Below are 17,706 nucleotides of genomic sequence, written 5' to 3'. Positions count from 1 at the left end.
CTGTGTCTCAGTCAATCAGGAGAGAGTCCTGGACGGCTGAGGCACTCATGGACATCGCTGGATAGAGAGGGGGCACAGGTAAGTATTAGGGGGGCTCAGGGGGACTGCTGCACACAGTTTTTTATTATCTTAATGCATAGAAAGATAAAAAACCTTCTGACTTTACAACCATTTTAAGGTAAGAAACATTTAGACTTCAGAACCACTTTAAGGCTGGGTTCACACGGATGCAAATTGGATGTGGTTTTCCCTACATCTATTTCACATGACCGGCTCTTAATGGAGTCAGTTCATGTAGCTCCAGGACAGCCGTAGAGTGCACTGGTTCAGGAGTGAATACAGGCAAAAAGTCAGACTGGATTCGCAGCTGAAACGGTAAACAGACACACACCTAACCCACAGCCACATCAGTATGAACCCAGCCTGAGTCCTCTTTCATGGCTTTCCATCTCCTGAGGTATATGCACACATCCTGCATCCATGCCACAAGCCTGTATGATCAATCAGCAAGTCTGGGTTTTGTCACTTGAAGTTGGAGGCATGCCTGTTATGAAAGTGGAACTTTATGAAAGTTATTTGGATAGGGACCTAATCCGGCCGCCGGGGGGCACTGCTACTGGAAAGGTATGAGCGTGATATATGTATACTGCCATTTACCAGTTGCTGCAATTATTTTCAGAACGGGATTTGTCCTGGGCTTACTTTAAAAGTTGAGTCCACCCAAAAGCCAGTAGCTGGGTTTACATTCCAAAATGTTTTACTACATCAGACTGTACCTTTGATGAACACAATATGGAAAGCTGCGCCGTTGGCAGAGATTAGCCGATTTTGGGTGCGGAAGCTTTGCAATGCTGGTACAGAAATCAGACAGTAGAGATACACCATACGACAATTGAACAATTATTCCTCGTACGGAATTTTTCTTCCTGATTTTATATAATTTATTTTTTTATGTGTGTACCCCAATTAAGTAGAATGTGTTTGATTTTCCTCTAACATCTCACACCCAATGCTAAAATAACTAGTAATAAAGATTGAAAAGATTATGGCAAGTAAAACAATGTATGCTTGTTCATTCCTTTTATCAATATATAATATTTTTGTTGTGTCTTTTTTTTTTCTTTTATAGAGCCTCTGCACTTTTACGAAGGGGTTTCAAGATGAATGCAGAAAGATTCGGCACAAAGCAACTGATCCGACACAGATTACTGCTGCAACACAGATTACTGACCCAGCACAAATACGGAGGACATTGCACACCAGCTACAAAGTAAGACAATCATACTACAACAGAGGTCTGAGGATTACAAATATATCTGAATATTGCAATTTGCACCACAGCTTGATTAGAAACCTCATTGCAAGTGTACTTGTATGGTTTACACGTTATTAAAACCCAATTCTAGGTAATATTTTTGAATGTATATTGTATTTCAGATATTGTGGGGAAAGGTTAAAACCTCTGTAATTTTTTTTTTTTTTCTCTTTCGTTCATTGACGGACACACCTCCTGATCTTCTTGACTTTTGGGTTATACTGCCCCCTACAGGAGTAGGACATAAAAAGACTATGCCTATGAGCAGTCCCAGGAGGGTATACTCCCCCTCTCTGCTATAGGTACTCAGTTTTTTCTGCCTTGTCAAGAGTCAGGACCTAGTTCCTTGCTGGGATCTCTGGTCCTGGCAATTTTTTCTTTTTGGATAGATTTTTTTTTTTCTCCTGTTTTTTTCCTGTGAGATCTACAATCAACTGCCAGACTGGGCGATGGGCTGGATAATCCAGATCCATTGGTCACCCCACTCTGGCCAGCGAGTGCGTGTGCAGACCTAGGTCGGCCGCGACATAGCCCCACCGGACAGGGGCTGGCCTGCGAATTAAACGCCTCGCAAGGTCGCATATGACCTGGTCTCGGCCTGCGTCGCAACGTTCCTCCTGGCTGACAGCCTCCCATTTCGATGGAGAGAAGGTTCTGTCTGGAGTGGTGCCCACCTGGTTCCTGGTATGGTGTGTAGCTATCCCCTCTCTCCCCCTTGAGGGTTTTGGGTGGTCGCGGGCCCCTCCCTTGGACGGTCAGACCCCTAGGTTCCCCTCCTTCCTGTTAGGCCCTCCTTGAGTGTGGTGGTCCTATGGGTCATCTACCCCCCTCTCTGCCCCCCCTATCCCCCCTCCACCTATATTAGGGTTGTATGGTGCTCTGCTACCTCCTGGGGAAAATAACATCATTACTTATCTTCATAAGATGGACTGAAGGTTGAAGTTAGGGGAACTCCAAAATGTGATACTCTCTCTATGAGGGTTTAAATTCAAAAATGTTTTTCTACATCAAACTGGCCGTACCCTATTAAGAGATGCATAGACAAATTCTTCCCACACACACCTCTGTATCCTAAAAAAGGATTGGGTGCAATGGTCACACAGTTTAATCTGCTCACTTAACACGAGTGATCGGTAGCGATCGCTCACTATGTCAAATTGAGAAAAGTAAGGGGCTGGTATCCCCCCAGCAGCCAGCGGGAGAGGAGAGGGAAGCCATCTGCATGGGATGAGGGGAGGGGGGGGGATAGAGGAGGAAGACAGGGGGTCAGAGGAGCAGCGGGGGGGGGGGGGGGGGGGAAGGACACATAGAACAGCCGGGGATCAGTGCGGCAGTGGGGACAGCTGTAAGCAGGGCCGGTGCAAGGATTTCTTCTTACACAGGCAAAGGTTCATTTTACCACCCCCCCCCCCCTCCCAACCACCATCCTCCCGCCAACCCCTCTCCTCCACAATGCAAACTGTGTTTATTCACTCCCCACGCTGTCTACAGCCACACTGGTACCTCCTTCATTATGCACTCATATTGTGATGGGATGCAGCATTGCAATGTATTTATTTATTTTTTAACAGTCAGACTGTTCCTTTATTGCAATAAACAAAGATATGGTACATTTCAGAGCATTGAAAATTTAAGCTGTTCTGAACTGCCACTAAACGGCAGTGTGTAAAGGGGGGGTTGGGTTATGCATTTCTTGCTTCCCCTCACTGGCTATGGGCAGCTGGCAGGTGAGGCAAACTAAAACGTCCATGTTGAGTCTGGTAGGAAAGAGGACTCAGCTTTAGGAAAAGGAAGCAGTGCTAGGACAAAGTCATCTGGTGTCCAGGGCAAAGAAGCCAAGCCGCGGAAGGGTGAATGGTAGTGTTGGGGTCAAAGGGGGGGGGGGGTGAGGGTTACAGGGAAGGTGGGGGTATGAGGTGGAAAGCATGTGCTATGATCTGAGGGGTGTGAGGTGCGTGGCACAGAGGGAGGGTAATGAAATTGGGTGAGGGGAGATGGGTAGGAGGGAAATTCTGGAGGGGTAAAAGGTGGGTAGAATGGAGGTGGAATAAGGAGGCGAGGTTTGAGTTCAGGTGCTGTGATTTCTAAGGGAAAGAAGTTGGCAGAGAGGAACCGTGACCAAAGAGAGAAAGGTGGGTAGGAGATTCTTTAACTGGTGGAGAGAAAGTGATGCACTTGGGGCCCATTGACACCAGTAAGCACACGTTATGATCCATTTGATGCATGCCTTCTGGTGTGTATTGTAGAAGGGCAGTGCAATATCTGGTTAAAATGCATTGCACGGTTTACTTTTTTTGTTTTTGTATTTATTTTTGAATGATTTATTCAACATTATGGAAAAAAAACGTATTCAACTACATGTGATATGGAGTTGAATGTGTTGGGCTGTGATAAAAATGGAGACATGCTGCATTTTTACATGAGACACACCAACATGTATGTATGGTGTGAATAGGGAACGTAGAGAACAATTGTTTGCTCTGTGTTTTTGTGTTAAGCTTGCGTTGATCTGCTCTGATCAGCACAAAACATCTGGTGTGAATGAGCCCTCAAAGTGAAAAGGAGAAAATTCACATTCTTAAAGTAATACTAATAACAAATAGGTTATACTTAACTGTGCAGTTGGTTTTGCACAGAGCAACCCAGATCATCCTCTTCTAGGGTCCCCAGCCTGCTCTCCTGGCCCCTCCCTGGTGTTGAGTGCCCCAATAGCAAACAACTTTCTATATGGGCACGCGAGCTAAGCCGCAGCTCCCTGTGTCCATTCAGATATGAAGCTGGTGCTCAGCCCTCCCCCCTCTCTCCTCATTGGCTCAATGACTTTGATTGACAGCAGCGGGAGCCAAAGGCGTCCCTGGCAGCTAAGACACTCCTGCAGCATTGCTGGATAGAGATGCGGCTTGGGTAAGTATTAGGGGGGCTGCTGCACACAAACGTTTTTTTATCTTAATGCATAGAATGGATTAGGATAAAAAAACCTTACTTTACAACCACTTTAATCCTAAGCGCAGACAAACTGCACTGCACAGAAACGTGCTTCCATCTGCAGACATGTGAGGGTGTCATTCATTCCCAATAGCACTCCATGCATCTAGCAAATGTAGATATATGTGCATCCAACAGAAAGCAAAGTACCTCAGTACTGTGGGGTTCGGTGTGGTGCAATTTTAAAAATTTGTGCCTGCAGTTCTCTTTGTGTTTCCCAGCCACTTGAAATGAAAGCAGAGTTCCAGCCGTTTTTGTGTTTAATAAAAGTCAGCAGCTACAAAAAGTGTAAACTCACCTGTCCCACCATCCAGGGATGTGGCCGCCCAAAGCCTCACCCCTCTCCCTTTCCTCTCTGCAGCGCCTGCATCACTAGTGTGGGCACCCGGCTGTGACCGCTTTTGGCATCACAGACGGGTGCGTACTGCGCATGTGCGAGTCACACTGCACATCTTGAATGGCTGGGAAATCTTTTGGGACCTCTGATGTGTCCCAGAAGATTGCAGGGAGGGAGGGGGAGAGAACGTCCACTCGAGGCGCCTAGGTGGCCTGAGCTGAAGTGGGAGCGGATACCTGTCAAAACTAGGTACCTGTTCTCCTCCAAAAAAATGACATGCCAAATGTGGCATGTCAGGGGGGTCAGGAGTATTCAAAGCGGAAGTTCCACTTTTGGGTTGAACTACGTTTTAATGGGCTGCTGAAAATGCACAAAAGCATGCACACTTGGATGCACCTATATGGTTTGAATCATGAGCCCTAAAATTAAACAAATTATGTACAAAGTTTGCTAAATAGAGTAAGGAAGGAATGCATTAAACAGTAGTTGGTAGATGTTCAGATGTCACAATATGTTATCATGTCTTTACATGGTGCTCACTAATTCTAGCTGCCCTCACCTTTGCAGCTATCAGATGTTTGCACAAAATGCATTTCTGTTCATTTTCAATGAAAAGTAAGTGACACCAAACAGCAATTGTTGCTAAGCATCATGCAGAATGTCCTTCCTGAATGTGTAGATCGATCTGTTGATAGCATGCAAATATAGAGGAGATTAGGAGCCCTCCCCTGTCATTTGTTAGGTACTGCTTCACTTTTGCCAGCAGTTCTCCTCCACACTGACACATTCCATGCTACCATGTGAGAAGCCAGGGGTGGGGCCAGTGTAATTGATGGATGGCACCCTTGGCTAATCAGAGAGTGTACCTCCCTACTCACACTCTCTCCACCCTGAAAGGTCAAAATTGAGCAGCCAGCAAGTGAGGCTGTCACTAAAGGGGTGGGGGTAAAGATATGCACGGTCCTGTGAAAGCCATGGGGAAGGAAGCGGAGTGTGTGAGTACACTTAACATTCATTACACTGTACGGAACCCACCCAAGCTGGTGTCCCCTCCTGCACTGTTTCAATGCCTCTCTCAGCCACACCATGTCCCAGCTTTGAACAGAAGGTAAGTATTTAAAAAAATCTGAATCACCAGGGATTTTGCTGCCTCGCCTATCCTGGCGCCCTAAGGCAGCTGCCCGAACTGCATATTGCTCGCACCGACCCTGGATGTGAGCACTGATCTCCCTGCATGTCTTTTCAACTGACAGTCGCAGGAGGGAGAGGAGGAGGAGAAGCGGCTGAAAAGTCATGCTGGTAGATCGGTGCTCACAGCGTCATGCAGGGAGATCGGTGCTCACAGGGTCATGCAGGGAGATCGGTGCTCACAGGGTCATGCAGGGAGATCGGTGCTCACAGCGTCATGCAGGGAGATCGGTGCTCATAGCTGTCCTTCATGCCACTCCGGCTGTGAACCAGAGAACCACCCATGTGTGGGTCACAATGGGCCCCCCCCTTGGGGGCCCGTGTGCAGTGAACAGCCTACACACATGGATGATACGCCACTGCTTCTTGTCCTGATGCCACACTGATAAGGTGGCACTGGTTCATAAATAATATGGAACAAAAGTGGGGGTGAAGTCAATAGAAAAACAGGCCAACATCCCAATTGCCATGGAACAAAGGAAGAAATGAGTGCCTCCTCATGGGACTTTAACGGCCTAGTATATTACTTTATGGTAAAAATGTATACCAAAAACACAAGCTTATATATAAAAATATAAATTCATATTTTATTAGAAATGACAATATAAAAATGTATATAAACAGCTGATGTAGAAAAAGAGGGTTTTAGAGCAAAAACATTTTGTAATGAGTAAATGTATATGTACAACATAAAGACTGTGGCTAGAGCACTTAGCCCCAGGAGAAACACCCGATGCGTTTCAGAAATTTCTTTCTTTCCTCTGGGGTGTACATTAGACTAGGGTGCAGCATTTCTGAAATGAAACAATAATTTATATGTATCCATACAGTAATGTTTACAGAGGCATGTCTTTAGAAAATTGTTTAAATACGAAGCAACACTTACATTCCAGTACATACAAACCCAGATTACGTCAGCCAGATCAGTTAAAAAAACAGTAATGATGTACGCTTCTTTGCTTGGCCAATAAAGACGATAACATTAAAGTTCTTAAAAAATGAAATAAGGACAAAACTAGGCCAAACCACTGAATTCCAGCAAGACCAATGGCAGAGGTGCAAGGCAGTGGCATAAAATGATGTTTAAGCATTCAATCTACAAAAGGAAAAGAGCAGACACATTCCCAATGATCACTATGGAAAGAAAATGTGGCCAAAGTAGTGCCTGTATTGGTATACCGTATATACTCGAGTATAAGTCGAGTTTTTCAGCCTGTTTTTTCATGCTGAAAAAGCCCCCCTCGGCTTATACTCGAGTCACTGGCTCACTTACCTTTTAAAAATGGTGCCGCCCGGCGCCGACATGTCACCGCCCATGCCTGGGAATAGCCGACAATAGCATGCGCGGTGGCGTGTTGGCGCCGGGCGGCACCATTTTTAAATCTAAGGTGCCTTACCTACAGGTAAGTGAGACACCTCCACAGCCCCTGCATTTCCTCATGCAGTGCTGCGGACATGGTACAGGACATTCTCCTGTACCATGACAGCAGCACTGCATCTCCTGTGCCATGCCTGTACCTACTGTGCCATGCCTTTACCTACTGTGCCATGCCTGTACCTACTGTGCCATGCATATACTATCACCTGTGCCATGCCTATACCATCTCCTGTACCATGACCTGTGCCATGCCGGTAGGCTGTACCATGACCTGTACCATGACCTGTGCCATGCCTGTACCATGACCTGTGCCATGCCTGTACAATCACCTGTGCCATGCCTGTACCATCTCCTGTGCCAGGCCTGTACCATGACCTGTACCATCTCCTGTACCATGCCTGAACCATCTCCTGTTTTGTGTCTCGTAGTGGCCCAGTTGGGTCCGGTAGCTGCTGCATTTCCCACCCTAGGCTTATACTCGAGTCAATAAGTTTTCCCACTATTTTGAGGTAAAATTAGGGGCCTCGGCTTATATTCGGGTCAGCTTATACTCGAGTATATACGGTATATCAATCATATAGCGCTACTGAGATTTAATAATAGTGAAATAGCTAAAATGGTTGGATAGAAACCTCAACCTCTAAGGTAAATAAATAAGGGAAAGGATCCCAGAAGGGAAAACAATGAGCAATACAAACATGACCAATGTGTCTCAGTTCAGATTTGCCTTAATTTTCTGCCCTGTAAATAGGACGTCAGGGGAAATATCTTCTGACAGGCGTCACCAGAACTAGATTTTTCCTTTGAGAAATGTGGTGGAGGGGGAAAGTGGCTATTAAAACATATATTTTGTTGGCACCTCCCCTCAAAAGCAAAAATTGTATGTAGGGGGTATGGGCCTATGCTGGTCTGCACACCAAAGGAGTACAGTCCAAAGCATTGAGCCTAGGGGTTTAAGTGTGCCACGAATACCAGTATGAAAATAAAAATACTTCCACACTTCCAGATGGTATAAAAGTGAAAAAAATATATATAAGTTTATTCAAAGTTCGTTTACATAATTTAGGGATATATGGAACTGGATACACAATACATAAATTACATATGACAATACATAATAAATTTCAAGAGACCAAAGAGAAAACAAAGAGAATGGTGCAAAAAGATCATTGATTTTTAAGAGCTTTTACAGAATAGAAAAGAAGCTGGAACTACGCCTTTCGCAAAATATGCTTCTTCAGGCTCCAGCAGGTTAAGGATATAGGTACTTCTATGATCTTGTTTTGACGTCGTTTTTTACTGGATATATATATCTGGTCAGTTGACTGAGTATATGTCTTTTCCGTATGGTCACATAAGAAGAAGGGGGTGGGGAAGTTTGAAAAGAATATGGGTGGAATATATATTTGGGACCCTATAAGGATGGGATAAAGTCTTTTGATTTGTTATTTATGTCTCTCAGCATAAAAGAGGCATCAAAAAAATAATCATTAATATGGCCTGGATAGAAAAAGAGAGGCCCAAAGGGGAGGATAAAACATGGGGATATAAATAACAGACGACTCAATCATATCTCTCAATAGCGCTGTTTGTGGATATTATTGACTGAAAAGTCAATTGCAGTTGTCCAGTCTCTTATTCCATCAGCGCTAAAATGAGAGAGTACGAAAAGATTGAGAAATCTGGGAGGTTCAAATATGTGTGTCCGCATCAGTTTGGCTGGCAGCCAGTCAATAATATTTTTCAGTCAATAATATCCACAAACAGCGCTATTGAGAGATATGATTGAGTCGTCTGTTATTTATATCCCCATGTTTTATCCTCCCCTTTGGGCCTCTCTTTTTCTATCCAGGCCATATTAATGATTATTTTTTTGATGCTGAGAGACATAAATAACAAATCAAAAGACTTTATCCCATCCTTATAGGGTCCCAAATATATACAAAATCTTTTTCCACCCATATTCTTTTCAAACTCCCCCCCCCCCCCCCTTCTTCTTATCATGTGACCATACGGAAAAGACATATAATCAGTCAACTGACCAGATATATATGTCCAGTAAAAAACGTCAAAACAAGATCATAGAAGTACCTATATCCTTAACCTGCTGGAGCCTGAAGAAGCATATTTTGCGAAACGCGTAGTTCCAGCTTCTTTTCTATTCTGTAAAAGCTCTTAAAAATCAATGATCTTGTTGCACCATTCTCTTTGTTTTCTCTTTGGTCTCTTGAAATTTATTATGTATTGTCATATGTAATTTATGTATTGTGTATCCAGTTCCATATATCCCTAAATTATGTAAACGAACTTTGAATAAACTTATATATATTTTTCTCTTACGTCCTCCGACAGTCGCCGCCTCTTCATATTCGTCACATATGGGGTATTAGACTTTGCTCCGAAGGAGTAGCTAGGCAACAGAATATGTTAATAAAGCTTTTAACATATCCAACATATCCCACCCTCAAGGGGTGGTCCCCTCAGTCAATACCCTCCTACTTCCTGCAACCATATCTCAGTTTTAATGTCTAGCTTGTCAGGAGTGGCTGGCTCTCTCTGTGCTGGGACTTTGTCCCAGACTCTTTCTTCTTTTTAATATTTTGTTTGAGTTTTTCTCTCTACCTTTACTTAGCTGTTGTTTTATCAGCGTTAGTTAGTTCTTCGGACGAAGAGGATCATGCGGACTGGGTCTCGGGCTGATCCCCCTGGTCGCAGGTCGTGGGTCAGTGGCTTCCCAGTCTGCCATCGAGCGTTCAGCCAGGTAACGCTCCTGGCATAGTGAACGACCCATCCCTGTTCGGTGCAGGGATGCTTGGTGAGGTGGCTACCTCACTGGACGCTGTGCGGTTTCTTAACCCACGTTCGGAGCGTCTTGTATGCGACTCTCCCTGCCTCATGTGTAGCCGCTTGTTCGCCTGTGCGGGTCCCCCACACCGTGGTGAGGTAAGTGTATTTATGTGGGGACCTGTCTGTCTGGAGGGGTGTCAGTCTGGGACTGTGTAACCTGTCTCTATGCACACTGTTTGTCTCCCTATCTCTCGGCTGCATGCTGTGGGCTGCAAGGGGGGGGGGGGGGAGTTGTGTGGCACTATGGGTGTCAGCATGATCAGTGTGGAAAGCTGTGTGCTGTGGGGCATGTTTTATGGCATGTTTGGGCACTTACAGCGATCGCTGCGGCGATCGGTTCTGTTTTTTTACATACAGACGTGTGCATTACTGCACTGTGGAGCGACGGTTTCGGCGCCAAAAGACGCCATTTTGCCTGCCCTCGCTCCGGCCGCATGTTTTCCATGCATGGCGGCCATTTTCTTGTAGCCTCCATAGGTTTACATAGAGCGCCCTAGCAGCATCACTTCCTCTTCCCAGGAACACCGATCGAGGCAGCAGCGGCGAGGGTCTCCTCAGGTTTTATCCTTCTGTTTCTTGCTATCCATTGCCTGTGTTCAGTTTACATATCCCTGTGGGGGTCTCATTGTGCTTAGTGTGACGCGGTGGGCTGCGCTTGCCGCGCTTGCTGAAAGGGGCAGTTAACCCTTGGTTGTCTGGCATTACAGGGGCAATGGATTCTCAGGAGGGCAAATTTCCTACAGTATTGGTGGAAAGCCAGGGGACCGCTGCTTCCCCCCCAGGGGGGGATTTAGCCACTATTGTGGCTGACCTTGCTGCTCAGGTGCAAATGCTGGTGGCTGCTCAATCTACCAAAAGGCCCAGAGTTGTGCTCTCCTCTGATTCTGAGGGTGAAGGTGATGGGGCTGGTCTAGCAGGGGCTTCCCTATCGGGGTCCCGCTCCTCTCTTGATCTAGTGGGGTCTGAGGTGGAGGCTGAAGTTGAGGGGGTTGATAATTCTCCCCCTGGCTCGCCTGAAGAGCTTGCAATCATGGATGAGTTGATTGCTTCTATTAAGCAAACGCTGTGTTTGCAGGACGAAGTGTGTCCCCCCGCTGCCTTGGCGGCTTATGGGACGCAGAGGAAACGCAGGACGCCACAGGTTTTCCCCTGCAATGCTGATTTTCAGCGCGCTGTTAAGGATCAATGGCGCGATCTGCGCAAACCTTTTGCGGTACCAAGTAGATTCAAGCTGCGTTATCCTTTTTCACCTGCCACTGATGAAAGGTGGTGCGTGCCTCCACCAGTGGATCATGCGATTGCGGTTTTGAACAAGGCCACTGCGATTCCTGCAGAGGGTTCACCCATTTTCCGTGATGCCACAGATAGGAGACTGGAGTCTCTGGCCCGTCATACGTATTCTGTTACGGGTTCTATGCTTAAAGCTCTGTTTGCTTCTCTCATGGCGGCCCAGGCGATCGCAAGTTGGACGCAGATGCTTAGGCGCGTCTTGGTGGCCGACTCGGCCTCGCCGGCAACCCTGGATATGGTGGATCAGATCCACCAGGGTGTCATGTATCTGTGTGATGCGGACCTGGACCTGATTCCGTTGGCTGCACGGGTGCACAGTGTGGCGGTGTTGTCTCGCCGCCTGGTTTGGTTAAAATGTTGGTCGGTGGACCAATCTTCGCGTAAGACCTTAGCCAATCTGCCTTATGATGGGTCTCGCCTTTTTGGGGAGTCCCTGGATGTGTTAAGGGAATCACCGGGGGTAAGAGCACTCTCTTGCCTCATTTCCCCAAGGCTAAGGGGGCTTCTGGGAAGAAGCATGCTAATTTTCGGCCCCCTCAGGGGTCCTTTCGTGCCTTTCGGCCGCACTACAAGGGCAAGCCGTTCAAAGGTCAAGGCTCTCAGAAGAAGCCCTGGTCTGGTAAGCAGAAGTCCGGCCAATCCGGACCTGCAGCCCGTAACAGTTCGGCCTGAAGGGGCGCCCTCACCCAGTTTTGGGGTGGGGGGACGCTTGCTCGGTTTTCTTCAGCCCTGGTTGGCCCGTGTGCGGGACAGATGGGTTCAGGAAATCGTTCGGTCTGGTTACAAGATCGAGTTTCTCTCTCGGCCGGAGAGCAGATTTTTTCCTTCAAATCTTCAACTGTCTCCGGAGCGCCTGCGGGACCTACACCTGGCGGTGCAGGACCTGAGGGCTCAGGGAGTGGTGGTTCCGGTGCCTCATCGGGACAGATTTCGGGGGTTTTATTCAAACCTGTTCACCGTGCCCAGGAAGGAGGGCAAGGTTCGTCCGATTCTGGACTTGAAGGCTCTGAACTGCTCTGTGCGGGTTCGCAAGTTCCGCATGGAATCCCTGCGGTCGGTGGTGGCTGCCCTGGTTCCGGGGGAATTCATGGCCTCCATCGATTTGAAGGATGCGTATCTTCACATCCCCATCTTCGAGGGTCACCAGAGGTACCTTCGATTTGCCATTGCGGAGGATCACTACCAGTTCGTGGCGTTGCCTTTTGGCCTCGCCTCGGCTCCGCGGGTCTTCACCAAGGTGCTTGCACCGGTTCTGGCATTATTGAGGGCCCAGGGCATTTCTGTCCTGGGGTATCTGGACGACATTCTGGTTCGGTCTGCGACCAGCCAGGGTCTGGAGCAGGACCTGTCTGTCACGATGCAAACTCTGCAGGAGTTTGGTTGGACGATAATTTTTCCAAAGTCGGCACTGAGTCCGTCTGTTCGTCTTCCCTACCTGGGAATGATTTTGGACTCGGTGCAGGCGAAGGTCTTCCTGCCGGAAGACAAACTCAGAACTCTTCAGGAGGAAGTCAGGTCCCTCCGGGACGTTCCGCAATCGTCTCTACGGACGTGCATGAGATGTCTGGGATTGATGGTCTCGGCCTTCGAGGCGATTCCCTTCGCCCAGTTTCACACGCGGGGTCTCCAAGCGGAGATCCTGTCCAAGTGGGACGGGCGACCTCAATCTCTGGATCTTCAGATCTCGTTGAGTCATCGCACCAGAAAAGACCTTCTGTGGTGGCTCCAGTCCCCGATGGTGTCCGGGGGCAAGTCGTTTCGTCCTATCTCGTGGACGGTAATCACCACGGATGCCAGCCTGTCGGGCTGGGGTGGTGTTCTGGGCGTTCTGTCCGCCCAGGGAACTTGGTCGGAGGGGGAGTCCTCCCTTCCGATCAACATTCTGGAATTGCGTGCGATAAGTCTCTGTCTTCGTCGCTGGACGGACCGGCTGCAGGGCTGCCCGGTTCGGGTGCAGACGGACAATGCCACGGCGGTGGCCTACATCAACCACCAAGGGGGCACCAGGAGTGCCCGAGCGGCTCGGGAAGTGGCCGACATTCTGTCTTGGGCCGAGACTCATGTCCCGGCGATAACGGCGGTTCACATTCCGGGGGTGGAGAACTGGCAGGCGGACTATCTGAGTCGCCAGACCCTGGATCAGGGGGAATGGTCTCTCCACCCGGCTGTCTTCCAGATGTTGTGCGCGAAGTGGGGTCTTCCAGATGTGGACCTGTTCGCGTCACGTCTCAACAACAAGGTGAGGAGGTTCGTGGCACGGACGCGCGACCCTCGGGCAGACGCGTCGGACGCGTTAGTGGCCCCGTGGCATCAGTACAGACTGATGTATGCGTTTCCACCGATCCAGTTGCTGTCCAGGTTCCTTCGCAGGTTTCAATCGGAACGCAACACGGTGATTCTTGTGGCACCGGACTGGCCTCGCCGGTCCTGGTACGCAGACCTCGTGAATCTGGCGGTCGACGCCCCGTGGCGTCTGCCTCTTCGAGACGATCTACTGTCTCAAGGAACCATCCTGCTTTACAGTCGCTGGCTTTGACGGCCTGGCTGTTGAAACCGAGGTCCTGAAGGAGAGGGGTCTCTCTCCGGAGGTCGTTCATACTTTAATCAACGCGAGGAAGTCTTCCTCTGGGAAGGTTTACTACCGTACTTGGAAGGCCTCTTTTGCCTGGTGTGAGTCCAGGGGGTTTTCACCCCGCACGTACTCGGTGTCCCGTGTGCTGTCTTTCCTTCAAGCGGGTGTTGATCAGCGCTTGGCGCTGGCTACGATAAAGGGTCAGGTGTCTGCTCTGGCCGTTCTGTTTCAACGTCCCGTGGCATCCAACCTTTTGGTTGGCACCTTTATTCAGGGTGTGTGGCATCTGGTTCCTCCTAGGAGGGATCCTCTGCCCCCTTGGGACTTGAATCTCGTGCTATCTGTGTTACAACGTGCTCCTTTTGAACAGATCAGGGAGATCTCGTTGTCTATGTTATCCAAAAAGGTCGCCTTTTTGGTGGCGATCACTTCGGCTCGCAGAGTGTTGGAACTGGCGGCTTTGTCCTGCAAGTCTCCGTACTTGGTTATTCATTTGGATAAGGTGGTCTTGCGACCTAATCCTTCCTTTCTTCCGAAGCGTGTTTCGGAATTCCATCTTAATGAGGACATTGTCTTCCCTTCGTTGTGCACGAAGCCTAAACATCCACAGGAGGTGAGATTGCACTCTTTGGATGTTGTTCGGGCGATCAGGGTTTACCTTCGATCGACTGAGTCTTTTCGTAAAACGGACTCCTTGTTTGTTCTTCCAGAGGGTCCTCGGAAGGGCATGGCGGCTTCGGCCTCTACCATCGCTAAATGGATCAGACAGACCATTGAACAGGCCTATGCCTTGCAGGGGAAGGTTCCCCCTGTGCCTGTGAAGGCGCACTCTACTAGATCTCTGAGTACGTCTTGGGCCTGTCGTCATGGGGCTTCTGTAGCCCAGGTGTGTAAGGCGGCGACTTGGTCGACCGTGCACACTTTCACAAAATTCTACAAAGTAGATGTTCGGGCATCGGCGGATGCTTCCTTTGGCCGCAAGGTTCTTAGTGCGGCTGTTCCCTAGGGTCCCTTGTTGGGGACTCCTGGCTGTTGGGATAAGTTTTGTATCCCCTGGTTTTTGCCTTCTCCTGGGTTGTTGCTCCTGTTGAGCACTTGTTTTTTGCTGTTGCCCAGCTGGTTTCCTTCCTTTGGTAAGGTTCCTTTCTTGATGTGGAAACTGCGTTGCCTTTCGGCGCGGATGTGTTTCCCACCCCTCATGTTTGCACTGCTTTGGGACGTCCCCATATGTGACGAATATGAAGAGGCGGCGACTGTCGGAGGACGTAAGAGAAAACGGAATTTTTGTAAAATCTTACCTGTAAAATTCCTTTCTCTGAGTCCTCCGACAGTCGCCGCCCCCGCCCCTCTTTTGGGGTTTGGTTGTATACTCTGCTGCTATTCCACTAAAACTGAGATATGGTTGCAGGAAGTAGGAGGGTATTGACTGAGGGGACCACCCCTTGAGGGTGGGATATGTTGGATATGTTAAAAGCTTTATTAACATATTCTGTTGCCTAGCTACTCCTTCGGAGCAAAGTCTAATACCCCATATGTGACGAATATGAAGAGGCGGCGACTGTCGGAGGACTCAGAGAAAGGAATTTTACAGGTAAGATTTTACAAAAATTCCGTTTTTTCACTTTTATACCATCTGGAAGTGTGGAAGTATTTTTATTTTCATACTGGTATTCGTGGCACACTTAAACCCCTAGGCTCAATGCTTTGGACTGTACTCCTTTGGTGTGCAGACCAGCATAGGCCCATACCCCCTACATACAATTTTAGATTTTTCCTTCATTCCTGTTCTATTGAGTACTCACATCTTTGGATTTCTCTAATGTTTAGCCCTGATAAAAATGTTCACCAGGAAATATAGAAAGGAGACAAAGACAGTTGGAAAAAAAACCTGACAGTGATTTTAACCACTGCTACTCTCTAATCAAAAAATAAATAAAAAATTGGCTTTAGAAACAATTTAAAACTAATGACTTTTATACAGTTTGAAAACCTTTTTCTAGGATTGCACCAGGCATGTTCTTGCCTGTAAATAGCATATATAGTACTCTAGATAAAATTATATGGTATGTTATTATTATTATTATTATTATACAGGATTTATATAGCGTATGTTTAGTAATATATGGACATTAACTTGTCTGTAAATCATATAGTTACTGTCACATTTAAGCTGAACTCCAGAGAGTTAGCAAAATCCAACATTTTATCCAGCTATGGTGTCATTAAACGTTTTTTTTTTTTTACGCAAAAGTACCTAAAACTGACTTGATGGCAGGCTGCACTGCATTTCTCTGTGCTGTACATCAAACACCGACAGCTTGAAAGACAAGAGTGAAAGCTTGAAAGGCTAACGGAGGAAGGAAGGAGTGGGCAGAGTTCGTAAGTGTCCACAAGTGTCGTTGGCCAGCTTAGCCAGGAGAAGAGGGGCTTAAAGCCTAGTACACACGATCAGAAAATCAGATGAAAAATACAGCTTTTGAAGCAATCATACTATAATCTGATCTTTAGTACACAGCTTCGGAGAGCTGGCAAACACGAATTTGTTCCCCATACGATACCAGATCGTACGATTTTCATTAAATCCGTACCGAAAAAAATCGGAAGTACAAGACTGCGCATGTTCGGAAACGAAAGAATACGTTACTATACAATACATTACATCACGTCCAAAGTAGTATACTGACGTACAAGAGATTTTGTACGTTGAGTAACCTTTTCATTTTTGATATCAGACTTGCATGCAAAAAAAAAATGGACGATCATTCGTCTGATATTCTCATCGTGTGTACAAGGCTTTAGGGTCGACGCCCCAGGAGGCAAAGCCCTTAAAGTGATTGTAAAGTCTCTTTTTTTAATAACATACATGTTATACTTACCTGCTCTGTGCAGTTGCCTTTCCACAGGGCAGCCTAAATCCCCCTCTTCTCGGGTCCCTTTTCGCTCCTCCTAGCCCCTCCCTCCCGCTGAGCAGAGCTGAAGCTCTGTGTGTCCATTCAGACATGGAGCTGCCGTTCAGCCCCGCCCTCCTCTCTCTCCTGATTGGCTAACTGACTTTGACAGCTGCGGGAGCCAATGGTGCCGCTGCTGTGTCTCAGCCTATCAGGAGGGAGAGTCCCGGATGGCCGAGGGACTTGTGGGCATCGCTGGACAGATATAGGGTTCAGGTAAGTATTAGGGGGTGCTGGGGAGGCTGCTGCACACAGAAGGCTTTTTATCTTAATGCATAGAATGAATTAAGATGAAAAATCTTCTGACTTTACAACTCCTTTAGGTTCCCACAGGTGCTGGGATGGCTCAAGGGCAGAGGTGCAAGTGCAGGAGATTTTGTGTTTGCTATTACTCGGGGGGGCTTAAGTCCCTTTTTAGGCGGCGAGGCTAGAGAGGCTTAAGTCCCCTTCAGGTGTTGGAGGCTTAAAGGCGAAGCTGCCTGGAGGCGAGGGGCTTAAGTCGCCTCAGGGGCTTGTGGGACTTAGGGGCAGACGGTCCTGGGAGACTGAAGGGCATAGTCTCCTGAAGGTTAGGGGCCCTTTGGGTGCTTGTGTGCTGCTGCTTCTTCTTTATAATCTGGTCTTGGACTGGGGTGGGTCCTAGATGAGAGAGTATTGCATAGTCTGCTTTATAATACACCCACTCCTTCAAAGCCTAATGTCAGGATTGAACTTCTTTTTTAGCTATATAGTTGTCTGAAAGCAGACCAGAGGTGCAACTCTTTAGAAATCCATATGTAAATCTTCCTGGTCTTCTTACCTTCAACAGCTTTTCTTAGGTCACAAGATTCTTTGTAAAGGGCAAAA

The 17,706-nt window shown here is 47.6% G+C and overlaps 1 protein-coding gene across 2 annotated transcripts in view; it reads left to right on the top strand.

Moving 5' to 3' along the window:
* The window catches only part of UQCC1 (ubiquinol-cytochrome c reductase complex assembly factor 1), a 415,387-nt gene that overhangs the window by 113,996 nt on the left and 283,685 nt on the right, over nucleotides 1–17,706 (top strand). For both annotated transcript variants that reach the window (XM_082272610.1, XM_082272609.1), the window contains exon 3: nucleotides 1,130–1,270. In XM_082272610.1, coding sequence (XP_082128736.1) covers nucleotides 1,130–1,270 — 141 coding nt within the window. The remainder of the gene's footprint in view (nucleotides 1–1,129; nucleotides 1,271–17,706) is intronic.

This window comes from Pelophylax lessonae (genome assembly GCF_965119305.1).
Source record: "Pelophylax lessonae genome assembly, chromosome: 11".
Taxonomy (NCBI): Eukaryota; Metazoa; Chordata; class Amphibia; order Anura; family Ranidae; genus Pelophylax; species Pelophylax lessonae.
This window is presented reverse-complemented; position numbering and strand designations above follow the sequence as displayed.